Genomic DNA, 16,535 nt, shown 5'->3' on the forward strand with positions numbered 1-16,535 from the left:
AGTGAATACTTTCGGCCTTGCAAGGCCGACCGGTCTCCATCCCAGCTGCTCAGCCCTGCCCTGGCTGTGTGACAGCTGCCACAGGCCATGCGTCATTAACTTTCTGTACAAAACAGGCCCGGGCGGGGGTGGCCCTCCCCACTCTGGAGGTGTCCGTGTGGTCGGTGTACTCGGGACCTCAACTCCCATTTTTCTTCTTTCAGTTCCAGCAGTCTTACTTCTAACGTGATTATAACAAGATAAAAACAACTGGGTGAGAACTGCATGGTTTCAAAAACCGGTTGTGTTGAGTTGGCTTTTCTGGTGTGGATTTCCCTTCCTTTTTTCTAGCCTCACTCAGTACGAACAGTTGAAAGCACACCACGGAGCGGGGGCGGCACTGGGAGCGTCCCCTGTGGGCCTCGGCTCGGGAGAGCGCAAGGAGGTGGACATCTTACGGATGCTCACCAAGGCCAGAGACGAGTACACGAAGGTGAGTCTTGTCTCCCTGCAATGCGTACTTAAACTCCACGGTGGGGACCTGCGCCCTGAGACGGACTTGGTGCCGTTCCTCCCGTCAAACAAAAGTGCAGGAGAAATACAATCTTTATCGGCTTTTAGTAGGCTGAACACTGTTTGCTTTTAAGTGGATTCAAAGGCAGCCCGGGAAATTAGTAACCTGCGTATATACAAATAGCCTCCAATAAGAAGACCCCATTGACAGTAGCAACAAATTAATATAAAATTCTTCGGGATAAAATTAACAAGAAATGAGCACAACCTGTGTGGAATAATCATGGCTATCCTTGGTGGTACTAGGGCACTAGCAGTAGGAAGGACATCCTACTTCCTCTGAAAATCGGCAGTCGGTGGAAAGAATTAAGCATTTATCCTGCCTGGTCAAGGGCACTGGATAATCCAGGTTGATGCGGGAAAGGCCTTCTCCACCACAGAGCTCCAGCTGTTAAGCGTGGACGGAATGACAGAGCCTAAAGCCCTGGTGGAGTAACTGAGTCAGGCACGGACCATCAGTAACGTTCGTGCTGTGAGAAAGGCGGACGGAAACCTGACCACGGGCGGGTCGGGCGGCCGCGCACAGCGGCCGAACGTCAAGTACGCGGCACGCCTGGAAGTGCTCCTGCCAGAAGAGATGATCCTGAACCTAAGTCTTGAGCGCTAACAGAAAATGACAGGGGAGGGGAACAGGGCAGGTAGAAAACAAGTTAAATGACACCAGGAAGCAGTCAGAAAGGCCGTGTGCGGCGTGGGTTCCTCGGGGACAGCCTGCCAGGCTTCTGCACATGCCCTGGAGGCGGGGCCAGAGGCCACACTACTGGAGACAGACACCCCCGCGGGTGTCTCTGGGCGCGCCCCGAAGGTGGTCAGCGCTGCCCGCCCAAGGGCTTGTTGAACAAATGTGAACAAAGCGCGGTTTCGCCCGCCCACCCTGTCACGGCCCCGACCCAGTTGCTTTCTCCCCAGCCTCGGCCAGTAACAGCAAGGTCTGGATCTGCTTTTTATTTTGTTTGATTCTTCAACAGCCGTGAAAAAATGTCCCAGCGACTTAGTTATACTTTCCTAACTGTACTATGTCAGGCACAGCGAAGATTCATCTTAAAGGCGCCATTTTTGCCCTCGAGGAACTTAGGTTCTGTGACGACGGCAATAACACTGGCCAGTATAGATAAGAAATGCAAACGCTGAAGAAAAATTATTTTCTTTCTTCTCCCTCCCTCCTCCCAACACACAGACACAGACGCAAACACACATACTGTATTGTTTCTATTTTATGATGTTTTGACTTGTTGAAAGTCTAGCTGGGGAGAGACTGTCCCTCCCCAACCAGCCAATTCTCCGAGATACCAGAGGCCTAGCCAGGAGGGTGCCTGTGACCCGGAGACCCAGCCCTGTCTGCCCGCCTACCCCGGGGCGAGAGTCCTCCGCCCTCGTCGTATCAGGGCCACTCCTGTCATCTGGAGCCCCCGAAATGATTCAAACACGCCCGTCCTAAAGTGCAGAGACCCCGGCAAAGGCTGCAGCCTTAGCTCTGCCCTTGCTCCTGCTTCCCGCCCGCCCGTCACGAGGCACCCTCTGCAACAGGGGGCCCTGCGGGGCTGCTGAGCCTGTCTCCAGGCCCGGGGGTGGGAGCGGGTGATGCACCGCTCCCTGAGCCTCTGAACGCAGAGCTCACGCACACTCAGAAGTACCGGTACCATCACTTCGTACTGTACCCGCGACTCGCTAGAAACTAGTGTTTCTCTATTCTGTTTGCCCTTCAGAATCTACATCTCCTTCGAGGCCCAGGAAAAATGCCACTTCTTACGTGGAGTTTCCCCAGATCTCTTCATTCAGATTGATTGTCCCTTCCACTGCACTCACCAGTGCGTTACCCTTTAGAATGTATTTTGTTCTTCCTCATTTGTTACACTCACAGCAGCCTCTCCCGCTGTGCATAAACTTGTTGAGGTCGAAACAACGTTCTATCCGGTTGTGACAGTGTTGACACGAAGGGAAGACAGAGGTCTAATCTGTGTGCAGACTCTGTTTTTCTATAAGCTCAAATACATGTCATATGCATAATGTTCATTGCTCCAACTGTGCGATAAATAACAGAAGAAGCTCTTCCTTCTGCCGTCACAGGCCAGGTGACGCCACATCACGTCCAGAAGTGCCTGCACGGTCCTGTGAGCCCTGGTCCACATCCTTCTCGGTTTCTCACCGCCCAGAGTGTAAACCCCGGGCCCCTCCGAGTGCCCTGCCACACGGTCTCGGGTGACCCTTCCAGCCTCACTGCCTTGGGCTCCCGCTGCCCCTGCAGACGCTGGGAACTCCTCCCAAACAGAGTGACAGTGTTGCTTCCTGAAAGTGCCTTCCCGCCTCTCCGCAGGCTGGCCCTCTCCTCCCTTACGTACCTGGCGACAGGTGACGTCTCTGAAGGCCTACTTCCCGTGTTCCTTGTCCCTCGTGTGGTTTCTGATCTGCCCACCGGGTGTATTTGCCCCCGAGGAGTCCCCTTGTGCGAGGAAGCCCTGCTTTATCCTTGTCTTATGCTGTGTCATCTGCTCTCCCAACACATACGGACACGCCAGACAGTGTGGGGAACAGGAGTGGGCCGGGCCCCAGGTGCAGGAAAGGGACATGGAAACACAGTCTTTCCTCAGGATTCTTGCCGCGAGGAAGTGGATTTCCTGCTAGCAGAGGTTTTCAAGAAGAGACAGAATGATGAATACCAGGCGTGTTGCAGAAGGACCTCACTGGTCTGGATGCGTGTTAACCTGAATGACCTCTGAGGGCCTCTCCAACTCTAAACCGTGTAAATGTGTGAAAATCCCAAAAAGTAAGAGGAGGAAGCATTTGGAGCTGGAGGAAGGTGATACGGATAAAGTGAAGCCTGGTGACACAACTTTTGACGCAAAGTTAATAAAGTAATTTAAAAACCTTGTTTTGGCCGGTACTTTATGTTTTCTCCCCGAAGAAACAACTTCCTGTGGATCTGCTGTGAAGTAGCAGTGCTGTGACTTGGAGCTTCCTCCTCCCGGTTAGGCTCGGGGCTGGGGTGCAGGTGAGCGGGGGCAGCAGCCGGGCCAGAGCGGTCCTGGGCCACGGGGCTACGTGCTGAGCCTTCAGAAGTGGACTGTTTTGAAGAATACGTTTATACATGTGTAACTGAATCACTGCTGTACACCTAAAGCTAACACAACATTGCAAGTCAACGATACTGCAGAAAGAAAAAGAAAAGAAAAGAATAAGTGGACTGTTTTGTATTTAAGATGATTTTGTGTTTTGTGGCCTAAGGCAAGAATGAATAGTTGTCCTCTAGCTATGGTTCTGACTTACGAAATTAAAGAAATTACTGTCTTTTGATGTTCACTGAGAAAATTCAAGCCTATAAGAAAGAAAACAAAACTACCCATAATCCTACCACTCAAAGATGTCTGCTTTTAGCACTTCTAGTGTATTTTCCCCCCGACTCTTCTCCCCTCGTGGACACGTGTGTTTGTGTGATAACACGGGCTCATGTGACATTGTTGTTAAGGCCGCGGGCACTCTCAAGAACCCATTATACTTTCTCCAACTCTGCTCCCCTCGTGGACACGTGTTTGTGTGATAACACAGGCTCATGTGATGTTGTTGTTAAGGCCTCGGGCACTCTCAAGAACCCATTATACTTTCTCCAACTCTGCTCCCCTCGTGGACACGTGTGTGTGTGATAACACGGGCTCATGTGATGTTGTTGTTAAGGCCTCGGGTACTCTCAAGAACCCATTATACTTTCTCCAACCCTGCATGTTTTTCCAAGTAGCTTAAAGTGTTTGGGTCGAGAGAGGCATAGAAACTTAGACAAGTGGAAAACGAGCTGCAGACTGTCGAGATCAGTGGTGTCTCGTTCTGGGCACTTTCTACGTGACAGTGAAGCCTCATTGGTAGGTCGCCCGTCCTAGTGACACGGAAAGCAGCTTCTGGCCATCTTCCTCGGGGGTAGCTGTCTGCGGCCCACACGAGCGGGTACACAGTGAAGCAGTCTGCAACCCAGGGTCCCTGCACACAGGCAGGGCCACTCGCGGAAGTGAGCCAAGCGGCCACTTTCTCGGTAAAGGCTTTTCACGCCAACATTTTATCAGTGACTGTACGAGGCTACACTCTTGTTCTGCATTGGTGATCCACATCTTGGAATCCAGGCCAGTGGGTCCTGCAGCCGTCATTCACCTAAGAATTAGAAATGATATTTTATGACTCATAAAGTGATTTCACGTGCCATTCAATACTAGTGCCAAATATACAAAGTATTGGCAGAAAATAATTAGTCCTTTGTGCAGTTAACTTTACAAGCCTAAGTGAGCGTGGTAGTAAATGGCCCCAGGCGCCTACATCCTTGAGTAGAAAATACAGCCAATAGCCATAAAGCACACCGGGAACCGTGGGACCCCAGGGACAAGGTTGCATTGGCAGCCACTCCACCTCCAGATGGTGAGGTGTGTCCTGGCCCGAGGGCGCAACTGTGCAGCTGAAACTAACAATGCCACGGAGTCCACAGTGCAGAAGGCCGCGTTCTACAGTGAGTTTTATTTGGTGTTTCAACAAGGGAAACCCAGACATCACTGCCGTGCCCTCTCTGTTACGAATGCCACTGTGTGAGTGATCGCATGCTTGGTTAGATTAATGTGTGATAATGACTCAGGGTTTGAAACGATGAGGCTTGTCTCTCGTCTCTTTCTCTGTGAAATTCTAATTTGTGGCAAGCGGCTCCAAACACTGGGATTTGAATTACTCTGTCTGTGCAAAAAGCCATTTGTTAAATAAAAATGATGTTAGTAATTTTTAAATCAGCGGTTTGGGTCGGCTTGACGTTTTGGTTTGTCGACTAAAAAGGGCTGGTTGCTGTGAAGACGCAGTGCTGCAGCCTTCAGTCAACTGCCAGGCGCGCGCAGAACCCTCCCGCGGCCCAGACGAGGCGCCGAGGGGGCGCTTCCTCCACCGTTTATCCCCGAAGGGCAAGCGGGAGACTGCGGCTGCTTCCCGGCGACCCGCCGCCTTTCAGGCATCCAGGAGTCTCAGGGCCTCCAGGTCCTGCAGGCCTAGGCACGGAATTGCACAAACTAAGAAAAATTCGACCTGAATTTGACTTATACTCAAATGTAGCTTATATCAGAGGAGAGTAAGGGATTTTCCTTTGTACATGGAGATCTATTTTTTTTTAAGTACCAACTAGATAAAATAAAGAGCAAGAAGATGCGTTCTTTTTAAAAGATTAAAGCTTCTTCTACACCAAAAATGAGGTTCTTTTTTCCATTTCAGTGTAAAGCCTGTCCTGAGCCCAAACAGATCAGCAGCTCGTCCGCCATCTACGACAACCCCAATCTCATCAAGCCGATTCCAGTGAAGCCCAGTGGGAGCCGGCAGCAGCGCGGCCCTCGGCCCGGCCAGGTGCACAGCCCTCTGCTCTCCGCCCGGGCCTCTGTGGGGCTCCTGAGGGACTTGGCCCGGAGTACGGTCAAGGCGGGGCCGATGCTCTGCAGGTGCCCTAAGGTCAATCCAGGAAAGAGAGATTCCAAAGTAGAGATTTTGTCATTGTTGATAATTTACTCTTCCTAGAAAGGGGTTGCAGTTTTTCCTTTTGGCATTTCCCTGACTCTGTGCTAATCCCTTGTGGACTTGAACTCCTTAGAGGATAATGTATTCTAAAATGACGCAACCTAATATCATGTCAGAGCTGACGGGACCGTTACACGTCGGGCTGTATTCTTCCGGGGTGGAAAGCTGGTGTCCCACGGCCCCTGAGGGAGCCACAGCCCACGCGCCCCCGTGGTGCCATGTCCGGGGCCAGGCGCTGTGTGTGTATATGGGATTCCTGGTCTAAGGACTGGTGTCAAATCCCCCTTTAGACCTCATGGCTTGTCATTGTTTTTGCATCTAAGATATAAGCATGACAGCAGTTTCTGCGTGAGCGTATGTATTTTTCAGAAGAGTCCAGCGTCAGCAGAATCGCTGATCTGCAGGTCCCACCACTGAGTGTGGCTGCTTCCAGTTCTCAAGGTTATTCCTCACTAAAGGTTTTTTTTTAAAGGGAATTGGTTTAAATCAATTTCAAAAAAAATGAACATGGGGCTTCCCTGGTGGCGCAGTGGTTGAGAGTCCACCTGCCGATGCAGGGGACGTGGGTTCGTGCCCTGGACCGGGAAGATCCCACATGCCGCGGAGCGGCTGGGCCCGTGAGCCATGGCCGCTGGGCCTGCGCGTCCCGAGCCTGTGCTCCACAACAGGAGAGGCCACAACAGTGAGAGGCCCGCGTACAGCAAAAAAAAAAAAAAAAAAAAAAAATGAACATGGACACCAAAAACATAAAGACTGGCTAATGCAAGTCTTATATTGAATTTTGTAAAAAATAAGTCTTTTCTAATTATCTTTTAGCTTCTGTTATAAGTTTGCTTTTCATGGACATTTTTTATTTTAAGAGAGAAACCGGAATATGTTGACTTTAGGAGAATCTCATGTTTGCTTAGCCCAGCAAGACAGAAAGCAGCAGGGAAATGCCAGATGACACAGGGCGGGAAGGAAGCAGGTCGGTTACAAGCCAGGGCGGCGCAGGGGGGCAAGGATTGTGGTGTCACGCATCTGACGGGTTGTTATCGCTACCGTTACGTAGTTGGAAGGATCAAGTTAGACTAAATGACTTAGGTTTCTTTCCAGCCCTCAATTTCTATAATTCTGTGGAATACTACCAGGAATTCTGAAATCCTCACGTTTCTGCGAATCCTCAGTGTCTTCCTGTACTTTGCAGGGATAGACGGGCTTCCTGTTGAAGAGATCGTTTGCCTTTCAGTGTCTGTAGCTTTGTGCCACAGTGGTCCCCAGTGAACCCCGGGCCCAGCAGGGTTCGTGTGTCTGTTCATCCATCAGCAGATACTGATCACTGAACAGCCGTCCTGGGGGTGGGAGGGAGAAGGCTGTGAAAATTTTTGGCGTTAAAAAGGAGGCCCCAAATGTGTAGGGTTTGTTATCACTAAGCTTCTTCACCCTTTCTAATTGACTCTGTAAATAGAAGAAATCATCGGGGAGGTAAGTTATGTTTCACTGCCCCCATATAACCAAATTACATGTGGCCCCATTTTCAGACGTGGTTATTTGTTCCAGACCTTAGACCCTGAACCCCAACACCTGTCCTTGACGGCTCTCTTCAGGAAGCTGGACAAAGCTACGTGTCACGAACCCGCGGGGCCTCCAAAGACCCTCCACCAGCAGCAGCAAGAGAAGCTTCCGATTCGGCAGGGGGTCGTCCGCTCCCTGTCCTACGAGGAACCCCGGAGATGCTCACCCCCAGTCGAGAAGCAGCTCTGTCCCGCCATTCAGAAGCTCCTGGTCGGGAGCGCGGACCTGCAGCTGCTGGCAGAGCTGCCCGAGAGCCGGCCCTGTAGAGACGCCGCGCGGCCAGGGTCTCCCCGCGGCCCCGAGGTCTCCCGCCGCGTGCACAGTGGCCCCAGGACTCAGAACCCGCCGGACCAGCTCCAGAGCATCCCTGGGGCGCCGGCACCAGACGCCTCGGCCGAGACGTCGGGGCCCCGGGCACTCCCGAGGCCAGCGCCCCCCGGCCCTGGGCCCGGCCGTCAGCCCCTGGGGCCCAGCGAGGTCTCCCCGCGGGAGCTGCTGTGGAAGCTCCAGGCGGTGCAACAGGAGCGGCAGTTGCCGGCGCCCGGCCGCCCAGCCCTGGCGGCCAAGTTCCCCGTGGCCACCCCAAGTGCTGGAGCACGGAACCCCCTGGAGTCCTGGAGGGACCAGACCCCCAGCGCGGAGCAGCAGGCTCCCCTCCTTCAGGTAGGCGGCTGCCGGCCGGGAGGTGCTGCCAGGGCGCAGGGATGCGGGCTCGGCCCCGTCTGGTCTGCGCATCGCGTCCCGCCTTCGCCTCCTGCCTGGAAGGGAATCTGGCTTTGGCCCAGCAATCTGGGAGCTCCTCCCTTCAGAGGCTTCATTCCTATAGTTAAACCTTCGTGCGACGAGGTTTGACGTGACCGTGGGAAAAACCCAAATCTTTGACCTCGGAAACCTAGGGTCTGAAATCATTTGAAATCATTCCGGGGATGCCAGACACCTGACCTCGTCTGGTGATTTCGGTCCACAGTAAGTCATTGTGCGTTCATTATCCAGGCCGCGCTTACAAGCGCTGACTGCGTGCCCCGCCCCTGCCGCACGTGGTCCGTGCAGCCGAGGAGCTGGGTGCCCCGCCCCTGCGGACGCCGCAGCCCGTGGGCGCTTGAGGCCCGCAGAGAAGCAGGCCACCGACCCCGGAAGGTGCAGCCTCCTTGTCTGTCTGAGCAGGCGTAGCTTAATGAGGGTCCGGAGAGGCAGAAGGCTCTCTCCCGGCCCGCGACATACACACCGGTTGCCAGAGAGGGGAAGTGTTGTGATTCTTAGAAATGTTCTGTCCCCCCAGGGAAGATGGTTCTCTATGGTCACTAATAACTTAGAACCGTGAGAAAACCGAAAGCTTTTCCATTTCTTCACTGCCTGTGGGTAACATCCGGAGATCTGACGGATTTTTTTTTCCATTTGGATTGGTACAAATTCACTGAAAATGCATTGGGTTTAAAAATTAGGAAGTTCTCCCTATTTCTGACGTTGGTCCTTCTGTCGTGTTTCGGCAAGTAGCTTACGACAGTGCCTCAGAAATCTCTCACTTTTTGGAACAGAGACCATCGGTGTGGAGCACAGTCTTCACGTATGTAAGACTGTGCGTTGCAGTGTTCTTGCCTGTTACTGATGAAAATCTCAGATCTGAGTTCCTGCCGCTCTGGAGACATGGCTGTTCCCCGCCCTCACCCTCACTTCACTGTCACAGTGCCCCTCTTCTTCTGCTTTTGCCCCTGCGGATTTAGATTGGACCCTAGGAAATCGGGGCTAATCATTGGCCATCTGCCTCTGCAGGCAGGTCCCCTTCCAGTGCTCGCGGGGTACAGGGCCGCGGTGCCCCTCTGACTGCCCACGAAGCCACCGCCCCTCGCGACGGCGCGCAGGGACAGTTAAGCCGGCCACCCGCCTTCCTCCAGGCTGCTCTGTGCCCAAGACGACGCCCAGGGGGCTTCTGAAACCACAGCAGCTCCTCGTGGCTGGCCCTGTGCCTGTTCTCATGAGCCCCTGGGCTTCGGGGGGCTAACGGTAGCGCTCTTCCCTCTCACCTGAGCTGGGGACAAGTGGGAGGTGGCTGTAAGCATCAGGTGGGTCAGATGTCGCCTGCACAACTGGAAACACTCTTGGGACCCCTGGTTTTAGGCCTGCTGGCCAAGAGAGGCGGACAGACCCGCCCAGACAGACGGGCCACCTGCACGCCTGCAGGAGTGGCCCCAGGGCTGCCCCCGAGACCCGAGCACGGAGAGTCAGGAGGTGGGGTGGACGGTGATCCCACCGCCTGCCCGCCCCGCCGCACCAGGCGAGGGGGCAGGCGGCCGCCGGTGGGTCCCTTACGGCGAAAACTTGGGGCCACAGCCGGGAGGGACGCAGATGGACAGCCCTGGCGGAAAGGCTGGGGTCCTGGCGTGTGTCCCCAGGCGATGACAGGAAGCCGGAGAAAGGAGGTGCTGCTCAGAGCGCGAGCTTTGCCTGCCGTGGGGAGCATAGTCAGGACAGCAGGCGCCGGCCGCCAGTGCCCAGGAGGGAGGAGCGTGCAGATGGAGGCTGGCCTCCCGTCGCCCTCGGCCCTGGATGGCTAACACTGAGCCCGCTGTGTCCTCTGTGTTCTCTGCACCCGCCCCGTGCGCGAGCCGCCCTCACCCACCCGCCCGTCGGCCCGTTTCCCACCTGCAGGTCCTCTCGCCCCGGCGCGCCCCGCCCGCCGCGGGCCCATCTCCGCTCATGTCGCCACTGGTGTTCACGCAGGCCCCCTGGGCCCCACCGCCAGAGAGGGGCAGCGGGCTCTTGCCCCCGGGAAGCCAGGACCCGGCGGCCACCCCCAGCGGCTCCCTCCTGCCCCTGCGGACGCCGGAGCCCCCCAGAACGCCGGGCAGTGCCCTGACCAAACCGCAGCTCCAGGAGGCCCTGCTGCACCTCATCCAGGTAGGAGGACGCCGCCTCCCTCCTCGTAGGCCTTTCCCAGCGGCCTGCTGCCCTGCTGGTGCCTGTGCCCGCCTCCTGCTCCCCAAGGGCAGCAGCTCACCCCGAGACCAGCGCTTCTGGGTGTGTTTCAGACACTCAGCGTGGCTCTGGATGTTGTGACTTGGAGGGCTAAGTCCTCAAGTGCCGTCCGGCAGAAGAGGAGGAGGTGAAGCCGCCCCTGGGAGGGTCCCGGGTCTGTGGGGCTGTCGGGAGCCAGAGGGCAGTGGAGGGGAGGGCTGCCCTGAGCCCGCGGCAGCGCCCAGGCCGCTACTCGGGGAGGATGCAGCTGGGGCGGCAGGCATGGCTGTGATGACCACGGCATGTTTTATAGATGACCTTGAAACCTGCCAGTGAGGACAGGCTGGGATGGCTTCCTCGTGCCCCTATGAAGTAATAAGGGCGATGACACTTGTACAGAGCTCCGGGCCGGGCACGGTGTTAGACACCAGGACGCTGAGGCTGAGGGACTGGCCTGAGGTCACCAGCCAGTAAAGAGCAGAGCTGGGGCTGCAGCCTGGCTGCCGTGCCCCTTCCCACTGCACGACGGGGCCGGGAGATGGCAGAGCCCACCCCGAACGCGAGACAGGCCTTGCAAAGTGCAGTGCGCTCACCCAGACGGACCGCAGACACCCCAGCTCACGTACTGAGGTATCTTTTTCGCAGACAGACAGTCCGTAAGGTTTTTGCTTGAGTGTCAGGCGACCTTGAGAGCGGCCAGCACTTTTGCTCGTCTCATCCCACTCAAAAAGACAGTAGTCGCCGTTGGTAAGAATGTTTCTTTAAAGGTAACGTATTTTAGAGAGAAGGAATGGAATGGGGACAGAAATCAGCATCTGAGTGTGAAACCAGGGTAGCAATCTGCTAAAGACAGACGAGAAGTGACCGCACCTAATTCATAAATGAGGGTCTTTTCCACCTTTTCTAGAAGCCATTCATGTGAAGTTCTTGAGGACTTAGGTAGGGCATCTGTAAGCTCCTTTTCTGTGAGCAATAAACAAAAAACTTGAATGTAAAAAGTTCCACATTTTTTCTGGCTTATTCCATTTAATAACACTGTTCCAAAGATCTCTGTGCAGTAGTGGGGACCCCTAAAGTCTGGAGCAGCCCCTGGACCTTGCTCGTTAGAGACCAGACGTCCGTTCCCTCCACCCGGCCTGCGTTTCACGTTCCCGCGATTTAGACGGCATCTTCCCCATGAGCTGCTGGGAGTCACTCAGGCATTCGGCTTTGCTCTCTGCCTGCTGTTAGGACACAGGCTCGTGCTCGGAGACTTTGCAGGAAAGCCAGGGTAGCCTGGCTCCAGGCCAAGCGGGAGTGTGAAACGCGGGTGAATTGCCAGGGCGATAAAGGACGGGGTGGGAGGGAGCCGCGTCTCCAGCATCAGAGACAGAGAAAACCACCGATGGAACCGTGGTTCCCTCGGCCCCGAGAGTGGCAGCAGGGGCCCAGAGCCCGCAGTCTCACCACTGCCAGCTTGCCAAGGCCAGAGCTCTCCGTAGCTAACGGGGGTGGTGCAGTGGGGTGGAGACGCACTGGCTCTGGCAGGGTACCAGCCAAGCACGTTGCCAGGGAAGTCTTAACTTACGCCCAACAACGAAGGCACCCCTTGTGGGCGACTCGGGGACCTCTCAGAGCCACCAGTGACCCCCCAGCCAGGCTCAGAGGACTGAGCTGGGTTACGTCCTCCCCGTGCAGCCTCCCGGGGGCCCCAGGTCTCTCCACACAGGAGGCCAGGCTTCTCGGGAGCCGGCCCGCTCCGCGCTGCTCCGAGGCTGGTGCCCGCCTGAGCTGCAGGCCACGAGCACCTGCCATGTCCCGGGCTGGCCACCGAGGACCAGCAGCTGACCCTTCTGGCCTGGCCTGCAGCCCCACTGACTGTTCAGCTTAAAAACTGGCCGCCGTGGGCACGCACAGGTGGGGAGGAGCATCTTAGGATCAAGGTGCCCGTTCAGCCCCGAGACAGAAGGCCTCTCGTTTCTGCCGGCCAAGTCACATCCCCTGGGGCCTTTGATTTGTGTTTTCCAGAATGACGACAACTTCTTAAATATAATCTACGAAGCTTATCTCTTCAGCGTGAAAAAGACTCTGTGAAAGCAAAACATTTCAAGACTGATCTCCAGGGCCTTCCGGCTTGAGGTTCTTTCAGGTCACAGGTTGTTTCCCTAAATGTTTCTGCCTTTTTTTAAAGTATGTCTTATATGAAGTAAAATGCTTCAGGCTTTTTTCAGTCACGCAGTTTTTTCATTACATTCTTCAATGCACCTGGTACCAAGAATTGAGTGGGTAGGAAAAGTCCTTTGCTCATATCACACGGTAAATACCCAGCTTAAATGATTTTTTCTTATATGTACTGGGCCATTTCTAGATGAGTTCTCTCTCTGTGGGAAGGGGTGTTCTGGGAACGTGGTTTCTTTCTTATTAGCAGCCCCGGTTATTTCTGGAACTCGGAGAACGTGCCGACCGCCAGGTGGCGGTGTCAGCCCGTGACCACTGACGCGCCTCGCCAGCCTCTTCCAGACAAAGTAAACCTTTCCTTTGTAAACATCCGTTGGGCCTTCGAAGGGAAACGATCTCTAAAGGTACTTCTCGCCAGTTTCCAGGGGGGAGTTGTTTAGGGGTCCACAGATGGCCCAGATTTCCAGCAACACCGCGTCTGGTCCGCTCCTTCCAGCAGAAGCCTGCCTGCTTCCGAAGGAACGTTTCACCATTTTCAGCAAAACGTGCTGAGACGAAGGTCAGAGAAGACTTTAAGGCCGGTCCTTAAGCCTCTGTGGGGAGGCAGTGGAGTGCGGGCAGGACAGCGAGGATTCTTGAGGTCGTGGAGCGCACTGACGATTCGTGTTCACAGAGACGAGGGCCTGCTCTCCCCCCAGCCCTCCCCCGGGTTGAGTCGGCCCCGGAATTGGTCCCTGCTGCGCACTGGAGATAAAGTGAGCTTTGTGTTTCTATAGCCCTGTTTATTCTTGGACCATAAAAGGATCTCTAGAGGCCCACACAGGAGCTGGGCCTCGTTCTCCTTTTAGGGGTCACAAAGGAGGCAGGGAAGGAGGTTTCCTCACAGCTTCTGATGCCCAGAGGTGAACTGGGAGCTCAGACCTGGGGTAGGCGCATGACCAGGCAAGGGAGCGCCTCCCCTCCGCCCGCCCACAGAAGGGCGCCTTCCCTTCGAGGAGGGCCCGGCCCACCTTGCCGGGGCCGCCGTTCCCTCCTGAGTCAGGAAGGGACGCCTCCCTCTGCTTCTTCGTCTCCTGTAGCGCCTAACGCCCTGACAGACCACAGAATCCCTGAAGCTCGTCATCGCGTGTGCAGCGTTTCAGGGCTCTTATGGGGAGTGTGGGGCAAGGGGAGACACACGGCCCTGTTGCCCTGCATTGGTGACGCTCACCTCGGCGGCACACACTCAAACCGGAGCAAACTCCACCGTCTCCCAGACCGCGGGCGACCTTTAAAACCCGCGGGCACGTCTTCGATCTGAATTACACGTTTAGGGTGGCTTCTCCAGCCGGGGAGAAATGAATCCCGCTGAAAATTCTTCTCATATATTTGTGGTAGCAAGTGGCTAATTCCTGAAATATGTGTTCCTTTACTTGATTGTTATATAAATAGCATAGAAATCCCAGTTGCAGCACCTACCATGAAAAGGTGGCCGTGCGCTGTGGCTGGAGGGACCCCCGTGCCCGGTGTGGTCAGACCCACACCGCAGGCGTCACTGCACCTTTCTAGGTCAGCACCACAGGGGTCTGTTTTGAAAACAAATCCTCCATCCTCTACTGGAATGAACCACTTTAAAAGTGACAGGCGCAGCTTGTTCAGACCAAAGACTGAGCCCCCTTTCAAAGGGCTCAGAGATGAAGAGCTGATTTCCTCTGTGTGGGAAGCAGGTGAGAGCTGCTTTGTCCAAAGACCTTTCTCTGGAGGGTCCGGGAAATGGATTGCAGGGTTATCTAAGCACCCAGGACTAGATCTCACATGTAAACTCACTTCCTTTTTCCCACCTCACCCCAAATTCTGAGACCATCCTGGACGCCCTCCTCCATGTCTCTGGCTTCCGGCAGCAGCTTGAAGCCAATTGAATTCCAAGGGGAAGGAAGCCTGAGATGGGTCCCTGAGCAGCGTTATCCCGGGCACTGGATTTCAACCCTGGAGAAGTGACTGAAGTTGCTTCTGCCTGGTGCAGGGACAGAACACGGGGCCTTGGTCAGGCGGACTTGCCCTCACGTCCTGGACCAGGGACCTCGTCTGAGATGCTGTTCTTTCATCTGCAAACGAAAGCAGTGCGCAGCTCTCAGGTCGTCGCAGGGATTAGATGGGAGCCATGTAGGGAAATGGCTCCTCGGGCTGAGAGGCACAGGCTCCATCCTGCCCGACGGGGGTCCCGCTGGGGTGAGGCCCGCGGCGGCCGGAGCACCCTCGCCTGCCGCCCACAGGACACCGCTGCACCCTCTTCTCCCTCACTCCTTTATGGATGATGGGGGGCAGTGCGCCTCACCCCTTCCCCCCAAAGGAGGCGCCCTGAGCTCCTCAAGACACACACGTCAGTCCGAGTAACCCAGGGCCTTTCCCCCCGCCGGAGGAGGAGGTGCTGTTAGGCCCTACAGTCCTGGACGGTCCCTGCAAAGACGCACGCTCTCATCTCCCCATTCAGGGGGTGAGAACCCTCGTCAGCACCCTCAGGAACCTCCCGTGCCCCGACCCTGCGACTCCCACCCACCCTTTCCCCAGGCGGCTGGCGGAGACTCCAGCCTGGGTGCCGCATCGCTTGCATCCCAGGTGTCCCTTCTTCCTCAGACACTGGGCACGGCCCGCGGGTCCTGGCCCAGGACAGGAAGGACTGCGGTCTCTTCTCCTGAAGGGGAAGTGCACGTCGGAGGACACACGTCCTGCAGAGGAAGTTCCAGCCGCTGACCGGCCCCAGCCAGAGGACACATCAGCGGACACCGTGAAGACCGGTGTCCCTGGTGTGTGGCCCCAGGGACGGGAGCTGTCACGTCAGGTCCAGGCCTCTGAATGCCAGGCCGCACGTGTCGGGCAGGATGTCACCCAGACGCAGGCGGGAGAGGAGCGTAGGACTGACCCCACCCCCCAGGTACAGCGTCGGGCACGACGTCTCCACAGCCCAGCTGCTCGCTACCGCCAACAAAAGAGCCACTGCCTTTCCACCTGCTGCTCCGTTCAGACCCGTGCCTCCTTCTCTCTTTTCAGAGAACTCAGGTGCTTCCAGGCTTTGGAGCTTGGAGCCCTCTTTGAGGTCACATGTGTCGTCTGCAGCCGGCAGGCGGGAGCAGCTCTGCATCGTGGAAAGTTGCCTGGCTACAGATGGGTGCATCTCCCCAGCATGTTGCTGAATGCTTGGTTTTCAGGTTTCAAATCCTCAGCACCCACCTCTCGTACAATTAGTGGGGGGAGAGGGGCGGTTACAAATACTTGGTATATTTAACTCAACCTTGAGTATCTCAATAGATTTCCACCAAACTGGGTTATGAGTAATGCCTCCTAACAGAGCCTGGAGAGAAGCACACAAATAAAACCTGTGTGTGCAGACTGTGGTCTTAAAACACCGCGGGGCGGCTGAAAGCAGAGCACTGCCGACCGTTCCCCTGGCGGCGGCTCTGAGCAGTGGCACAGCCGGCCTCCTGGGCGAGGTAACTGGGGGCACAGCGGGGAGGAAGTAGAGAATGTTCTAGATGCAAGAGAGAGGTGGGGGACCGGCAGGTGTGAGCCAGAGTCTAAAAGGCTGGGATCACCAACCTCCTGGGTACAAGTCAAGGTGGGGCTTCCCTGAGGTCAGCAGGTGCTGGACGGACACTGGAGCGGGTGGCGGGACCTCCCGGCTCAGGGTGCTGGGCCGCAGGGCCCGGGCCTGGAGGAAGAGGTCCCAGCCAGCTGTGCCCACAGGCGAGTCTGGAAGACGTAACCCGACACCTGGCTGGGAGGCGATGCCTGCCGCGGCCGCATTTCTCAGCACAACACATCTA

At 55.9% G+C, this 16,535-nt stretch overlaps 1 protein-coding gene across 3 annotated transcripts in view; it reads left to right on the top strand.

Moving 5' to 3' along the window:
• Positions 1-15,080, top strand: part of DCP1B (decapping mRNA 1B) — a 52,747-nt gene extending 37,667 nt beyond the window's left edge. The window contains exons 5-10 of one of the 3 annotated variants that reach the window (XR_016394834.1): positions 331-472; positions 5,776-5,904; positions 7,612-8,289; positions 10,273-10,521; positions 12,586-13,139; positions 13,232-15,080. Coding sequence is in view for 1 of the 3 variants with exons in the window: in XM_089920111.1 (XP_089776237.1) it covers positions 331-472; positions 5,776-5,904; positions 7,612-8,289; positions 10,273-10,521; positions 12,586-12,651 (1,264 nt within the window). In the remaining 2 variants the exon portion in view is untranslated. Of the gene's footprint in view, positions 1-330; positions 473-5,775; positions 5,905-7,611; positions 8,290-10,272; positions 10,522-12,585 lie in introns of all 3 variants that reach the window. The other 2 variants (XR_016394835.1, XM_089920111.1) reach the window with 2 other exon arrangements.
• The last annotated feature ends 1,455 nt before the right edge of the window (positions 15,081-16,535 follow it).

Source organism: Delphinapterus leucas, chromosome 11, assembly GCF_059928025.1.
Source record: "Delphinapterus leucas isolate spDelLeu-1000000601 "Yukka" chromosome 11, BTC_Dleu_Yukka2, whole genome shotgun sequence".
Classification (NCBI taxonomy): Eukaryota; Metazoa; Chordata; class Mammalia; order Artiodactyla; family Monodontidae; genus Delphinapterus; species Delphinapterus leucas.